Source organism: Neltuma alba, unplaced genomic scaffold, assembly GCF_004799145.2.
Source record: "Neltuma alba isolate B1F8T4 unplaced genomic scaffold, ASM479914v2 tig00003589_pilon, whole genome shotgun sequence".
Classification (NCBI taxonomy): domain Eukaryota; kingdom Viridiplantae; phylum Streptophyta; class Magnoliopsida; order Fabales; family Fabaceae; genus Neltuma; species Neltuma alba.
Genome location: NW_021633344.1, coordinates 19,358 through 36,775, shown reverse-complemented (window position 1 = coordinate 36,775; position 17,418 = coordinate 19,358). Strand labels below are relative to the sequence as shown.

General features: G+C 31.0%; 2 protein-coding genes across 2 annotated transcripts; both read right to left on the bottom strand.

Annotated features, from left to right (window-relative positions):
* Nucleotides 1-630: 630 nt before the first annotated feature.
* LOC114741968 (protein RADIALIS-like 3) lies at nucleotides 631-1,303 on the bottom strand. Its single transcript, XM_028930211.1, has 2 exons — nucleotides 1,022-1,303; nucleotides 631-760 (listed from the first exon to the last, which is right to left on the bottom strand). Exons 1-2 carry the CDS (start codon nucleotides 1,255-1,257, stop codon nucleotides 631-633), a joined length of 366 nt encoding a protein of 121 aa, XP_028786044.1. The 5' UTR covers nucleotides 1,258-1,303.
* A 1,962-nt stretch (nucleotides 1,304-3,265) lies between these two features.
* On the bottom strand, nucleotides 3,266-5,600 carry LOC114741967 (transcription factor DIVARICATA-like). The gene is made up of 2 exons (XM_028930210.1): nucleotides 5,148-5,600; nucleotides 3,266-4,189 (listed from the first exon to the last, which is right to left on the bottom strand). Exons 1-2 carry the CDS (start codon nucleotides 5,486-5,488, stop codon nucleotides 3,805-3,807), a joined length of 726 nt encoding a protein of 241 aa, XP_028786043.1. The 5' UTR covers nucleotides 5,489-5,600; the 3' UTR covers nucleotides 3,266-3,804.
* Between the last annotated feature and the right edge of the window lie 11,818 nt (nucleotides 5,601-17,418).

Here is a 17,418-nt window from a genome sequence, read left to right as displayed (position 1 = left end):
TTTCAATATTTAATATATGTGCATATAATTTTGAGTAAAATTATTTAAATGTGTCTACTTTACATTAGGCCCCTGGCACACGGGCTGCAGAATGTGGTTGATTAAAAAAAACAAACCAACAAAAAACGGTGCTTAGCAACTAAAATAACGGCCCTAAAGTTTGGGGTCTTTGAATATTTTTTAATAAAAATGTACAGAAGTTTAAAAAATAAGTTAACGTAAAGATGGGCTCTGGTTTTATAATATACACACTGATATATTTTTTTTTTTAAATTATAGTATACCTAAATTATAATACGGAAATAAAGGGCCAGTTAATTTAATTTCTCTTATTACTATTTGTAGGGATACAAATGTTTGATAATTTTTTTTGCATAAAAATTATACTATATTTACATCTATATTTAATACCGTAAAAAGATAAATGTCTTGCGGTGAAGGGAGACATTTTATAGAGATTTATTAAAATCAACTTTGCCAGAGGAAGGTCAACTAGAATTATTTACTCTTTTGGCCCCCGAATTAACATCATATTTGCCATCCAAGGCTCGTAGCAAAAACTGAAAATTGACAATTGAAAAAGAAAAAAGAACAATTCAGAACAAGTAAAGTTTCGTGGGCGTCGTCCTTTCAGTTATCTTCTTTATCCTTGCCTCTGCACTTGTCTTCCTCATCTTCTTCTGAATCAAACTTGTTTTTCTCCATCCATTCTTCCCTTTCTGCACTGTTGCTTCTTTCTTCGTTCGTTCCTTGTTCACCTCTGCAATTCAGATTTTTTCATTTTTTATCACACCGATCATATGCTTTTTTGAATCAACAATCTAAAAAAATGTACTATCGTCGAGAGAAGCAACACACCAAGATCAGTCAGTATGACAAAGACAAATCGAAATCAGTCATTGACGATAATTTCTTGACAATTCATAAGGAAAATCCACAAAATCAAGAAAACTGAAAAGAAGAAACAGGGGGGAAAAGGAACGAAATGCAATTGAAGTGAATTGAGAAATTTCGTACGTACCTGTATTCGTTCATTTTCCAGTCATCAGGATCGTCTGCGTCCGACGGAATCGGCACCCGGTCTTCTTCGATCGCCGCCAGGTCGTCTAATAGCTCTTGATATCGTTGCAGAACCATTTCCTTGGTGGCGCCAGGGATTTCATCGGCGATCCTCTCCCAACGATCGGGACGCTCCTCTGGATACTTCAAGAGAGCGTTCTCAAAAAGCTTGTGCGTCTCGCGATTCCACTGCTCCATCGCTTTTCAATGGACCTTCGGAATCCTGCCGGCCGGTCGGTGGTTGTCCTTGCCACCGCAGCTGCAACGGCCAACAAGAATTTAGTGAGACATCCGATTACGGATCAAGAATCTTACTGAGACATCCGGTTACGGAGAAAGAAAGAGGAAAACACCAAGGAATGAAGGCATACCGCGGAAAGATCGAGGAGAATTTTGGTGGGAAAATTTTTCTTTCGGCCAACGGTGAGAAAATTTAAAACTTTACCATTCGCGATTCATGAATATATACACACACGCATGGGTGGCTTGGAGCAATAAGAAGTTGGGAAATTTAGTGAAATGTGCTCACTTGAAAAATTTTTGGAAAATCATTGCAAGGAGTAGAAAAAAATTAATATAATTACTAAAATGGTCTCTTAACAAGGGAGCAATATGTAGTAATAATAAGTTTGCTGCAATAAATAATAAAAGATTCACACTCCATACTGCTTATTTTTTGTGAGTTTTTTTAATGATTACATCCTTTCATTGAAATTTTGCAGTTGATTTTTTAAGTGGATTGTACATCTGAAGGTAATTAAATAAAATCAAGTCTTCAATATTATTTTGACACCATAATTTTTGCAAGAAAGAAATTTTAATGTTAATCTAATCTTCTAAGTTTTGTACTATAACCTGTGTCCTTCTCATTGTTGGCCACTCTCAATGGACCCTAAATTTCAAATGCTTTTAAGTTGTCATTGAAAAATTCCTGAACTTATTTGCTAACGCCAACCCAAATCACGTTCACAAGATTTTTTATTTTTTTTGGGGTGGGGGGCGGCGGAGCAAAGTGTACAAGGTCAGTTATTTTTTTTTTTAATTGAATTCTGTAATTGTAACATCAATGATGCTTTAAAAACGACAATATAAAATTTGAATTGTTATTATTATTATTAAGAATTATATATTTTCATATTTTAGTCAAAAAAAATAAGTAATAGAAGTATACAATTTGTTTATTTGCCTTTTACTTTTAATTACAGAATGAAAATTCATGAATTTCGCCCTTATCATCTATGATATTATTTCCTTGTTTTTTTAGTGTTAAAATGCATCTACCATCCCAAAGTATTTTTTTAGATGCATTCAACATGATAAAATAACTTTTTCAAATGTATCTAACATTTTGAAGTATTTTTTTGTACATCCAGTACTCTAAAGTATTTTTTTAGATATATCTAGCATCATAAAATATTTTTTCTGTGCATCCATCACTAAAGCATATAAAAATACTTCAAGATACTGGAATCACCTAAAAAATATTTCAGAGTACTGGACGACCACAAAATATTTTACGGTACTGGATGCATTCAAGAAAATATTTCAAGGTGCAAAATGTACCTTAACTTTTTTTTTATACAAGATATTATTAGTTTTGTTTTCCGCTATGCATAGGGATCCTCCTCCTGTTTGAGGCAATTTTATTCAAAATATTGCTTGGCACTGAATATGAACACTTTTCACAGTAAAAATTTGAATTTTAGTTTGTTATTTTACGAAAGATTAATGCCTTCCGCTAAATTCAACTCTGTTAGTACAGGAAATTATTAGTTGGCATTGTAAAAGATTGTGAAACGATGGCCCAAAAAACTCAAAAACGAAAACGGGAAGAAAATTAAAGTACAGGACCCAAGGTGGCTTTCTGGGCCAACATAGGCATTGCCATCTTTGATCCGCCCCCTCCAATGACTGTTGTCACTTATAACAATCATGGATTTGTAAATAAGTGCATCTTACTGTACAGGACCCAGAAAAGACGCTCGCTGAATTGAAATTTACACTTGATTAGGATATAGCGCATTTAAATTTAATTCAAGCAAACGAAGGTCAATTAGCATATGAAATTTGATGACGTTGAGAACTTGCCCCTGCTCAGTACTCCCTAAATCTAATTTTCGGTCCAGGCCAACGTGGCATCGCGTGCTTTTCTCCGCGTTTCTTGACATTTGATATCTTTTCGTCGTGCAGCCGTCTTTTGGTTTTGGATAAGATCCAATGGCCACCTCATTATTAAGCACTCAGACAACAGTCAACAATGTGGATCACCATGGGAAATCACTGTGACAAAGAATTTCAATTATTATTTCTACTTTCCAAATTCTCCGCCGACCAATAACATAAAATTACCGTCTTAATTCAACCCTAAACTCTTTGTCACAACTACTAACAGTCGCCTAGGAATCCACAAAATAATCTGAACAGAACACAAAAAAGAGCTAAACTAGTGGCAAATCTCCTCCCTAAGAGACTTAACAAGCAAAATGAATCAAGTCGTCTATATACAAAACATACACGTTACTTTACAGACTATGTAATTGGAAATGTATAGTTTGGGATTTGGTCAATCAAAAGCCTAATATCATATCATCTACACGTTCTGTATGACTTCATTCATCGTATTTGTTAAGTCCTTGGGGTTCTGGTGGCTAATTCAAACTGATGTACCAAGTCATCTATACACTTGTAACTACACACAACTACTCCAAAAACTTACAAAATAGGATGGATGAGGCCATTTATATATCAATAGTGCATGTCATCTATCTCTAAGTTGGAAAAAGCATAGTTTGGGTACCCAAACCCAAGAGACTGATCAATTGAAGGATTCTGTGGGTTAAATTGAAGCATTGGTGAGGACTGATGCACCGGAAGGCCTGAAGAGACAATCTGAGATTGAAGGCTTGAAGAACCAATCTGGTTTTGATCCAGAGGCTCCACGTTGGTGTCTGCAGTTGTGATATCATGGATGCTTGCTCTTTTCCTCTCTTTCTTCGCTTTTTCCCTCTGGCGATTAAAATACTTCTGAGCATGGCTAGCTACCTGAGTTGGCGTTCTAGTTACCACAACATTCCTCGAAATGCTTCTCCAATCTCCCTTGCCATATTTCTCCAATCCTCTGAGGAATAACCTATTTGAGTAGGCAAATAGGGACATACATGATCAGATTAACAATCAAAAAGATAGATAACTTTCATTTTCATTCCCATCCCAACACAAAGTATTGAAAGTTAAAGCAACCAAAACAGGACAATGAGCATGACGAAGCCAAATCAAAATCAGTCATTGACTCTGATAGTACGAATACAACAAAGGCCAATCATATTAGAGAATCACAACTAAAAATTCAAAATAGAAGAGGCATCAATCAAGTGTGATTGATTGGTCTGGCCCCTGGCTCAAGTGAGTTTCCTTATGTCAGGTAAGGGTATTGTGTCATACAATTACAGACACTAAAATAACAGGTGAAAAGAATATATATTATGGATGGGGCACAATATGAGTCACATTGTTGTGGTCAAAAGTAGGTTAAAAAAAATTGTAATATATACCGTCTTTTCTGGCCAAAAAAATACTTAACAACAGAGTTGTTTAGGTAAGCAGCTCTGTAGGAAATATTTTAGAAGAAAAGTTTTTGTATGAAACCTCGCAACTCCTGAAACAAAATATGGATTTGAACCATTAGAGCGCTGCCTATGTGGATTAGAAGTAGAAATTTTGATGGTGAACCTGAGGCTCTGAAGAAGGAGGTTGTGGAATTGAATATGAAAGTCCACCATTAGAATTAGAGGATTTAAACGATATGACCAGGAACAAGAATTGAACAGCTTTACTCCAGAAAACTTCAGAATAGCATGAAGAGCAAGACTAACAACACAAAAACATAGGAGTTTTCGTCTAGCTCCTTGAGGGGGGAAAAACTTCGATTTTTCGAATCAGTTGCCGCCCTTGACAAGTTCTTTCCTATATTTTCTCGGAAACCATACCGGTTCATAAAAAAAATCCCTAAAATTAAGCACAGTCAAAAGAAATAGGAAAAAGAACAAAACAAAATCGAGCTGAATTGGAGAATTTTCAAGCCAGCATACCTATGTTCTTCCTCAGTCCAAGGCGTGCCCTTCTTTCTTTCGGTGTCAGTATTCTTAGGCGGCTTCGAGTTGAACGAAATTTGATTGGCAGAGTTCCAATCAGAGGAGGAGGGCTCAGCATCAGATGGAAAGTCAGGGAAGGCCGGAATCGGGACCCGACCGGCATCAATCTCAGCGACGTCATGTAGGAGATCGTGATAGCGCTGCCAGACCAAATCGACGGTGGCGCCAGGGACGGCGTCGGCAATCTTCTCCCAGCGGTTGGGGCAACACTCTGGAAACAAGACAATAGCCTGCTCGAGGAGCTTATCTTCATGGCGCGTCCACTGTGTCATCGTCATCCACTAGATTTGACTTGTGCAGGTACCGAACAGATAAATTCAAATCGAGAGAGAGAAATTGGATAGTTAGGAGTTTGGGTGACTAGGAAAACTCGCTGTCTAGGAGATTTCAAATGATGAACGAAAGGTTTGTTAGGAGAGGAATGTGAAACCCTTGGGGTTATATAGGGGATGGGGAAATAAATAAATTTTTTAAAATTAATTTTTAATAGCGTTGGTTTGGTTTGAGTAGAATTTGGAAAATCAGCGCTGGTGTTGGTGGGACCAGCTCAGATGCCAATATCAACACGTTTTTTCTTACCTAAGAGACTTATTTTTTTTTTTAAAAAAAAAAAACATTTTGTCAGGTTGCAAAGCTGGACACTCCAAATTGAAGAGTTAGAGTCGGAGTCAAAATTACCAACCGAAGATCCGGCCCGATAATAGCATTAACCTGAATTCCCAGTTCCGACTCGGCCGCAAGCCCGGAACAGACTCGGTGACGGTGAGCCTGACCTCTTTTTGTGTTCTTGGACGCAAAAAAGGAAAACTGCTCTTTTTATTTTTATTTTTTGTTATTAATTATTAATAGCAGAGACTTTACTTATGAGCTCAAATGATAAGGGGTGAGCTTTGCCTGGGACGACTAAACGCCTCTCTTGTAATGCTCTTTAAGCTTAAGCCTTGGTAGATTAAGGGGTTTGGCCCATTGTCAACATTTTTCCTTGCGAGCATTTGAAAATCCTCATGCAGTTCTAAATATAGGGTATCTTTTAGAACTTGTCTTTTTTTTTTTATTCAGAATACATGACATATTATATTATAGTTTTAATATATTACCTCTGTTTTTTATTATAAGAGCTTATTTGATTTTAATTTGGTCCTAAATATAAGATCCCAATTTACTTTGTCTTTTATATTTATTCATTTTTTAAAATAGCTTTTATAATAGTTACATATGTTAAAGGTTTCATCAAATAGTAATTCAAGCTAGTATGCATGATCAATAAGAGTATTTTATGAAAGACAACACATATTTATAACAAATAACTAACTTAATTAATTTTCTTGATTTCTTCAAATGAGTCAATTAAGTCTTTAATGTAGAAACCCGAGATAGGATTTTTTTTTTTCAGATCTACCCTTCATATTATGAAGAACTAGTCTCTTTCATTAAATTCAATTTCTGTTGGTTGGCTAATTTCAATTTGACTGGCTTGATATATAAGATGTGAGAAAATGTAGAATCTAACAGAGACTTAGCCTCTAGCTGAGGCATACCATAAGTAGCTTGGGACTATTCCGTGGCCTCTTCCCCTTCCACATGCGATTCTCTCCTGTAATGCTCTTTAAGCCTACGGCTTGGTGGATTAAGGGGCTTGGTCCATTGTCAACATTTTTCCTTCCTCTGATATCAGAGCATTTGAAAATCCTCATGCAGTTCTAAATGTAGGGTATCTTTTAGAACCTGTCTTTTTTTCTTTTCAGAACATATGACATATTACATTGTAGTTTTAATATATATATTATCTTGTCTTTAATATAAAAGTTTGTTTGATTTTTATTTTAGTCATAGATATAAGACCTCAATCTACTTTATTTCTCATATTTATTTATTTTTTCTTAAGATAGTTCTTGTAATAATAGTAGTTGCAACCAATATACTTGATTAGCAAGGATATTTTAAAAAAGACAATACATATTTATTACAAATAACTAATCTAACTAATTTTTTTAATATTCTCAAATTAATCAACTAGCTCTTATATTAAGGATCGCAGGCAGTGTATTATTTTCAAGTCTGTCCTTCACATTATGAAGAACTAATCTCTTTCATTAGATTTTAATTCCTATTGGTCAACGAATTTCAATTTGACTGGCTTGATATATGGGATGTGAGAAGATCTAGAATCTAGCAGACGCATGGCCTCCAGTTGAGGCATGCCACAGGTGGCTTGGGACCACTTGGTACACATAACTAACTTGTTACCTAATAATGTCACATTCCTTCTTATCCCCTATTTGTGTCTCTATTCCCTAGCTTTGATTCGTCGTATCTCCCCAGTTGCATTTAACTTATCCATAATGTTATTTATTATATATTTAACCCATCCATAGGGTTGAATTAATTTTTCCCCAAGTTCCACACCCACTTTTTCTAGTGATAGCTAGTTTCAAATACAGATGTTTAGAGTCATAGATAAGGTCACGCATATACGCACTCCTATAAATCGCTTTTGACATGTCTAGTCGGAATTTAAAAAAATCTTAAATTTTATTAATTTTTTCTTAAAATTTAAAACATTTTTAACTTTATTCTTATTTATTATATGCACTTCGGGAAAAAAAAAAGGTAAGATAGAACATTTATATTAAAAATTTAATAATATGACTCATAAATAGGATAAAAAATATTCTTTCGACGCCTTATAAATCAAACCTAATGAGTATGTATCTATTTTAAATTTTTCTATTTTTATGAAAAATAATATATAATTATTGTGTACCCATAATTTAATTTTACTGCCTACATTTTTTTAATACTACTCCGGTTTGGGACTCATTTTTTAGTGTAATTTATATTATAAAATAGGTTTTATATTTAGGACCGAAGGAGTATAACCAAATCTGGAGCATCAATGCTTTTGCTATTAAAAAGCAGGAAAATTTAAGATGCATTCAAATCATCTTTCCCAAGTTATCTCTCATTAACCACTTATTTTTTTTTGGAAAACCTCATTGACCTGTCTTTATTAAACGATAATTATTAAATTAGGGAAAACGTTAAGCATTAATCACAAAGGCATTTGAGTGCAACTTAGTCCTTATAATTTAATCACAAAATATATAGTGGATAAAAGTAATTATTATTTTTCAACAAATAAAATTAACTGACTTAGGGCCTGTTTGAGTATCCCAAAACCGTGGTTTCAAAAGTACTTTTCCGCAAAACGAAATAATCTCCTCTACATATTTACTTCGTAATCCGTAAAAACACTTCTAAAACCATGGTTTGGTTTCTATCCAAACACACCCTTAGTGTAAGATAAGGTTTAAGATCCGAGTTTTAGTTGAGTCAGTACTAAATGGACAAGATCATGAGTTAAGATTATAATATTAAAAGATTAGTTTTTATTTATTTTTTCATAAAGGATAACCCGACCCCCTAGCCCAACCCGGAAACATCCACGACTAGGGTCCGAGTTAAATCTATATAAATGATCTTATCCAATTTGGCACAACCAACTTAATGGTGGAAAAGAGATGGAAGCAACGCTGAAGGGTCCTTTCCAACCGACATCAAATTAACAATAATAATATTAATTAACTAATAATAAAGTGGTTTGATGATTCCCTTTGCAGAATCTAACAACTCCACTTTCAAAACGGTGAATCTTTTCTTCACTTTCGGTTCAAACATTGGGAAAAAAGGGAAAAAAACAGGGAGAGAATCTGTGACCAGGACTTGTCAATTCTGGAGCAGATTTCAATGCCCAAGAACGTTTACAAAAATTCTCCTGTTAGCAGCAAAATTTTAACGGTATGATCACGGAAACCAATTTTTTTACACATATTACTATTTAGAGTCAAATTTATTTAATCATTAGCCGACATGAATAGCATAGATGGATATCTTTCCTGGCTTTTACCATGTTTACTATTCAAATGGATAAGATTGTGGCCAAAAAGCATTAGGGAATATTCCACTTGATTTTTCTTAGGATTGGTCGAAGTATATGCAATACTTTTTATTTTATAAACTTTTATTTATTCCCCGGAACCCTTAGATTATAGCGTTATGTGCATGAGTGAGTCGTATTATTATTTGTATTTTATGAATAGCATAGTGTTCTAAAATAAAACCCTTGTCTAACCGTGGAGCCTAAAATCAATCAGAAAGATTGACATCAGAAGGAAAAAAAAAAGAGTAGAAAACTATTTACCTTATGTAATTTGGAAATTCATTAACTTAATTTGTTAAAGAAGATAGATGGCATGATTTGAAAAAAAATTGTGAGAGAAACAAACATAATTATAAGTTATAACCGTAACCCACTTAAAAGAGTGAAAAAAAGCATAAGAGCTGATTGGTAATTTTGAAAGCTAAAATATCAAGTAGTCCCTCTTACATGTAAGAATTAATAAAAAAAAACATTTTAAATATAAAATCTCAATTCATTTATTTTTAAACTTGTATTTTTTTTTTCTAAACTCTCCATTTTTTTAAGTGAGTCTTTTCTTGACAAGAGAGTATTATCCAATGCAAATAATTTAAATGAGTATTTTAGAAAATTTAACACATATTTTTTAAAAAACTAATTTAATTAAGTTTTTAATATCTCCCACTTAGTTAGCTGACCCCTACATTAATTTGGAATAGGGAGAAGTATAGTTTATTTAAAATATTACATTTGGTCTTTAATATAAAACATAATTAACTAATTTGGGAATCAAGATCTTTAAAGTATTTTATAGAAACCATATAACATATATTATAATTAAGTAATTTAAAATTTTTTTTTAATCTTTATAAATTACTTAATTGAATCTTATATTAAGTATCGGTAATATAAAGTTTTGCTTCGCTAATCATGAGTTTACGATACATGCTTGTGTCAATATACGATCAGTTTGTCTGTTAAGAGCTGCGTTACGTATGGGGTTGACCATTGAATGATCAATGGTTAGTAATACTTTCAACTAGGATTAGAACCCTTTTCTTAAAAGCAAAAACCTACGGGTGGAAAAAATTTTGTACTTAGATGCTACTAGCTCCTCTTCTTAATATAAAAACTAATTTAATATTTAATTTGATTTTAAATATAAGATCTCAATTTACTTTTTTTTCATGTTTATTTATTTTTTTCCTGATATAGTCCTTATAATAACTGCACATATTATAGATTTTATCAAATGGTAGTTCTAACTAATACAAATGATTAGTAAGGATATTGTGTGAGGGCAATACTTATTTATTACAAATAACTAATTTAATTAATTTTTTTAATTTACTCAGATTAATCAACTAAGTTATATTAAAAATAAGATGCAGATGAAAGTAACTTGGCCGCTACACAACTCATAAAAAAATCCATTGACAAGAGGTAATAACTAACAAAAAATCAACGCGAAATAGTAAAAACCCTCTGTTTTTTTTTCTTATTTACTATTTTGACTCTTAACAAATAAATTAGAAATCTTGGTCCGCCGGTCGACAAATCATTTTAGAACAATTTATACTGCATATTTGATGTTTTGAATTATACTCCTCCGCTACTTAATATATGACCTAATTATTGAGTTGATTTTGATCATAAATATAAGACACATTTCTTATATGGATACTCCCTCAACCATAATCAAGTAGAAGAGACCAACGGGGGTTGGGTCTAGCGGAAGGGGTTAGTCCCTCACAACGTGACAAACCAAGGTTCGAATCTCTACTGGGAGAGGTGCTTGCATTTAGTGTTCGACAGTGCCTCGAATAGGATTGTCTCCGATAGGAGGATACTTATGCTTTAGCAAAAAACAAGTCAAGTAGAAGAGGGAGAGGGAGTATTAAGAAAGATGATTATGGTGTTTTAGGACAAATGTGTCACATTTCTTATAATTAATTAATTTATCTAACTTCTTTAATCTAATCAAATTAGTTAAATGAGTCTTATATTAAGAATCGGAGGAGTATTATTTTATGAATCAATCATCTTTTTTCGTGTATCAATCAATCTGTCCTTATCTAATAATGTTGACTGAAAATTTGTTGTGCTATTTAATTTATTCGTTCAAACGAATTTTATCATTCACCAACTTTTAATAGGAACAAGATGACAATATTAATATTTATGATGCATTTGAAAATCCAATAGTGCTAACGTAAGGTTAATGTCTTGGTCAAAAAAAAAAAAAAACGTAAGGTTAATGTCGACCTAATATTATTCTGGAAGCACTCTAAAAAAAAAATCTATATAATGCTACATAAGTACATATCGTACGTCTCTTTCATCCCGTTGTATCCGTATTCTTTAACTATAATTTATTATTTATATGAAATATATAATTAATAACAAGTTGTGCCACTTGTGAATAATAAATTATCTAATTATTTATTATTCTCCGTAACTTATATGTTACATAAGCAGCCCATACAACTGTCATTATTACGCAATCCCTCCATGCAAACAAAAAAATAAAATCACCTAATTATTATTATTATTTGAGTATACGCGTGTAAGGTCCTTGCAAATTAATCTTGAAATTAAATAAAACGTGAAAATTGATTTTTGTGCGTATATATGTTATGATATATATGATTTGCTAAATTTGTAATGATGATTATTATATTTAAACCCAACTCAATTTGACTGATTTAACTAGTAAACCGGTAAACTAATCTCTTGATCAATTTAATTAAAAGCTTTTTTTTGACAAGTTGATCTAGTTGGATTTTATTTTATTTTTTCTCCTCATTAAGCATGAAACAAGATATACATACATACATATATATATATATATAAAAGATAACATGAATAAGTAGTACTTGTGACAGTTCAATATTTGATATTATTGAATGGAAGTTTAAGCATAATTTTTCAAATTTAATAACACGAACTTGAAAGGTTATTATTAATAATAGCATAGTTGAAATTAGTCTTTTGAAAATAATTTTGCAAATTTCAAAGTAAGTATGTGAAAGAAATTTTATTCTATATAATCTGATTCTATTGGGGTCATTAACCTCATTTTAAGGGCGTATGATCATAAGCATTCTTTTAAAAGACTTGATTGAGGAGACTAGGCTCCTTGTGCATAGGAACTAGCAGGTTAAGTTTTTGCATGGGTTTAAGGAAGAGTTAGGCATTGATGACTTTCTAGCAAAATCCTCTCATTCGATGTCCCAAAAACATCCTTCGCCAAAATGTCCTTAGGTTGATTTTGAGGAAGTATTCTAACTCTTTGTAAAGTTGTTGGGGTTTCTCCCTTAAATGAAATTCAGCTTTTAGTTAAATTTTTTTTTTTTATTTCAACTCATGTAAAAGCATAAGTAAGCATAGCAGCCATTTTTGTTTGTTGGGAAAACCTATATAGTTGCTATTGATTACTACGTGGCATCCCATCATGTTAAAACATCACATTTTAGTATTACTACTAGCTTGATTCTTAAAATAAAAACTTCTTTGAGTTTCAATTTGATTATAAATATAAAACCTCAATTCATTTTGTCTTATATATGTATATTTTTGTTTATCAAAATAGCTCTCGTAGTAGCTACATAAGTTAAATGTTTCATCAAATGATACTTAATTAGCACGGATATTTTTAAAAAGGTAACACATATATATTTCAAACAACTAACTTAACTAATTTTCTCAGTCTATTCAAATTAGTCAACTAACTCTTATATTAAGGACTAACGATAGTATTTTAGTAGAGGATCTGTCTAGCTAATTAATATTATTAATTGGAATGGCAAATAAAGTTCAAAACTTCGTAAATATCGGCATAAGACGGCAAAGAAAAATTAAAGTACCGTTATTTTCTGGGAATTTTTAAGTAGAGATTTTTATTTTTTTAATTTTTTTGGCCAAAAACAGTGGAGATTTTTTATTGATTTTCAAACAACAAAAAGGGGAAAGTTACATGATGAGACACTGAGCGTGATAGGAAAAGGCTGATACGGAAGAATACGTAGGAGACGTGTTAAGGAAGATTGGAAGAAGAAAGCACAAAGCGACAAAAGGACGCCCACGTGGCATAGCTCACATTTCGCCACGCAGCTTCCACTTTCTTTGTTCCGGATAAGCTTGGCTTCACTTCCCACCCACCTCCGCCCTTTTATTTGCCTCTTTCTCTTCTCCCTCTCACTTTCCTTTCTCGTGTGCTTCTGCGGTTCTGACCCTCCGACAACACATTATTCTCAATTAATTTTTTTAATTCTTAAAATTAGACTCACCACATCATTATGATTTATCAAGTCAGAAAAATTACAAAAATTGAGTCAAAAAACTATAAAAACTTAGTTAGAGATTTGAGAATGTAAAGAAATTATGGGTTGAAATTATTAAATTCTAAATCAAGCTTGACCATAACACTTGATAAATTTTGTCAGGCTTGTAAATAACAACACACTTTTTTATTTAATACTACTTCCGATCTTAATTATAAGAGCCAGTTAATTAATTTGAGGAGATTAAGAAAGTAAATTGAGTTAGTTATTTGTCCTAAATAGGTATTGTCTTTCCTAAAATATATTTATTAATCAAGTATATTGACTAGAACTATTATTGTTAGAAGGGCTACTTTGGAAAAAATGTATAAATATGAGAGACAAAGTGGATTGGGGTCTTATATTTAGGACCAAAATAAAAGTCAAATAAGGTCTTATATTAAGGACCGGAGGTAGTATTTAGTAATTTCAAATTTCTTTTTATAGGATTTTCTTAAGAAATTATTAATAATTTGATGCGTATTTCAAATATGAAATTATTAATGCAATCTATTATAATTGCCCGCCTCAAAATATCATTGTTTCAAGGAACTAAGATTCCATTTAGCACGAATTATTGAAAATCAGGGATAGGAAATATGACTATAATTAAAAAAATTATTAAAAAAGTCTTTAACATGGATAATTGCTTGTTATATGGGATTAGGCAAACTCATGAAATAGGATTAGGGAATACCACTTCCCCCAAGGGTATTTCTCAATCCCATATATATGGGTTTGTCTAATCTCATGTAGCAAGTGATTTCTCATATTAAATACTCTTTTAATAGATTTTCTCAATTCTAATCCTAATTTCCATCTCTTATTTTTAACGTTTGGTACTAAATGGTGGCTAAGCGTTAGTAATAATGTTTTCATGAGGAACCGAAAGTCACTAGGGAAAGTCGGCAAAAAGCCTCCATTAAAAACTTTATTAATTATAAATGTCAATATATTCAGCTCAAAAAAAAAAAAATTATAAATGTCAATATCTTATGTATACGGAATTTGCATAATACTGATATTTTTATAAAAAAAATTAGAAAGTGACTATACTTCCTCTTAATTTTTAATTTAGTATTTATATATTTTGTTCCTCTTAATTAATTTTTTTTTTAATAATATCAGTTCTTGTAACTTTGTTTCATCAGTATTTTTAGTCTCTATGCATGTATGAACCATGTCAATAGAGTAAAATTAAATATTTAATTAAGAAAAAAAAACATAAATACCAAATTGAAAATTGACAAAAAATATAGGTACTTTCAAAATATTTTTTTGAAAAAAATTATAGTCTTTTTTATCAATAAAAGTTGTAATGAACGTCGTTTTTTTAATTTTCCTTTTTAGAGAAACTGTATACATTTAGATACAGGCATACAGCAAATCATAAATAACTCATGTGGATTTTTTAATTATATTCAATCATTTGATACACCCATGCATACTAATCCTAATATTATGCGCCTGTTTGCACGTGATTTTATTGTGTAAATGGTTTTTAAATAAAGCTGTAACCATCTGTTTTTGCGTCCCAGCTTTCTGAATTTGGTTGCTAGAAAATGCGGCTGGCCTTAAAATTTTCATTCAGAGCACTCAAAAATTTTTACGGACAAATTTATTTTAAAAATTTAAAATTGTAATAATTTTATTTTTTATTGTGAAAAATATTAGTAATTAATTAGTTTTCTAACGGTGAAAAATAAAATTGTTATAATTTTTAATTTTTGAAATAAATTTGTTTTTAAAAAATTTTTGATTAGATGAGGGAAAATTTTCTAAAGAAATTTGTAACTAGACCAACGCCTTTGAAAAATGTTCAATCCTTCCTCTCGTTATTGTTGCGACGGCTAACTCTTCATTGTGGATATGACACATACACGCCACCTGTCTTTTTTATATTTCTTTCTTGTCACCCAATAATAAAATTAATACTTCATTCACTCTTTAATATAAGATATTGTTTAATTTTTATTTTAATTCTAAATATAAAATTTTAATCCACTTTATTTCTTATATTTATTTACTTATTTTTAAGGTTGTTCTTCTAATAATAGCAGTTTAGCTAATATATTTTATTAGTAAAGATATTTTAGAAAATACAACATCTATTTATAACAAATAACTAACTTAATTTATTTTTTTAATATACTCAAATTAGTCAACTAGTTCTTATATTTAGGATCAGAGGTAGTAGTAATGTTACCAACTAATTAATAGTATCTTTAGTCGCTTATAGATAAATTAGTTGATTAATTTAAATAAATAAAAAAATTAATTGAGTTAGTTATTTGTAATAAATAAGTTTTATTTTTTAAAAATATTCTTACTAATCATATATGTTACTCCGTGACAAAATATAAATAAATATAAGAGATAAAATGAGTTGAGGTTTTATATTAAACACTAATTTAAATATCAAATTAACTCTTATATTAAAAATAGGAGTTAATAGGTTAATGTTCACGCTGTTGTTTGGAATGGCGGCAAATCACTAAAAAAAATATTTGTAAAATATAAGATAAATATATGAAAAATTATTAATATAAGCAAGTTTGAAAAAAGACCTTAATTGTTGAATTTGAGTGATTTATATTTAATTTAAGCATTTGATAGAGCTTCGTTGAAATTTAAATTATCTAAAATGTTAGTATTTTGAAATTTGTAATATCAGCTGAATTCACTTTGTATTTTCATTATTAATTTAATAATACACAGAAAAATGTTAATCGAAGAATCAATGGTTTATTTGAAGAAAGTACCTTTTTTTAAATATTTATACCACCATTATAAACCGTTATGCTTCTCGTTTTTATCTGAATAATGTAAATATAAAAATTTTTTTGAATAAATTACTCTTCTAATTAGAAATATAAAATTCAGAGGGAGCGAACTTCTAAAAATAGGAATTCATAAAAGAAAAATCTTTAAAAAAAAGGACCAAAAACGCGCCATAACAGGTGGGCCGTGGGCGGAACACGAAGCTTCAAGTTGTCGATAAGATCATCAGATGAATTTGCCATTTAAGGGTGACAACTTGAGTAATTAACTAATCATGATTAAGAAGATTAGGCAATTATGCAAATCCCCTCTGATCACCAATACAATGAACTACTTTCCAACTAATGACTTCGTTAATAAAACATCTAAAATAAATAAATAAATTATTTGATTGATTATAGCAAATGCGATCTATCTAAAATAATCATATACTCTTAATATAAGAGTTAGTTATAGGTTAAATTTGGTTATATATAAGATTTTAATTCACTTTGTCTCTCATGTTTTTCAAAATATCCCTGTTGATCAATGATCTAAGGCACAGATCACCACATATTTGTGATAAATAACCAACTTAATTATTTTTCTTAATAAGTTATCTAGTGTTTATATTAAGGATTGAAAGTATTATTAGATTATATATTAATAAAATAATTTTAAGAAAAATGATAAATGTGGTAAATCAAGTGAATCAGAGTAGACTGGAAGGAGTATTAATTTAAGTTTTTTTTTGTTTATTAGTATTAAGTTAGTTGTAAAAATTTAATATAGGCGTAGTACAATCAATGTACATATGAGCAGGCCATTGGGGTGAAATGTTCCTTATGGTTATGGGTAAGAAGGATAAGACATAGGGCATGGGCCCAAACTTTTATCCACTTAAAGGCCCAATTAAGTCACAATTGTATTACGCATCTGGTCCTAAATATAAGATCCTTATACTCGTGACCGGAAGAGTATTATTTTAGGATAAGATGTTTAAATATTCTGAAAGTATCCACAAAAGAGGACTTAGAATCTAAAAGTTTTTTTGTCCCCTCTATGTCCTAAAAGTTTATTTTCATAGCAAAAATACTTTGTTCATTATTCGTCGTTAAGTTGGACCGTTAAAATATATGATTTGATTGCTGTTTTTAACAATTAAACTTAACGATAAATAACAGTTCATGACAGACATGCTATGAAA

Bases quoted from the DNA above. Each gene is read 5' to 3' on its own strand.
- LOC114741968 (XM_028930211.1), bottom strand. From the start codon at position 1,257: ATGGAGCAGTGGAATCGCGAGACGCACAAGCTTTTTGAGAACGCTCTC. The intron at 761-1,021 runs GTACGTACGAAA...TCTGAATTGCAG, and splicing joins TGGAAAATGAACGAATACAG to AGGTGAACAAGGAACGAACG.
- LOC114741967 (XM_028930210.1), bottom strand. From the start codon at position 5,488: ATGACGATGACACAGTGGACGCGCCATGAAGATAAGCTCCTCGAGCAG. The intron at 4,190-5,147 runs GTATGCTGGCTT...CTACTCAAATAG, and splicing joins TGGACTGAGGAAGAACATAG to GTTATTCCTCAGAGGATTGG.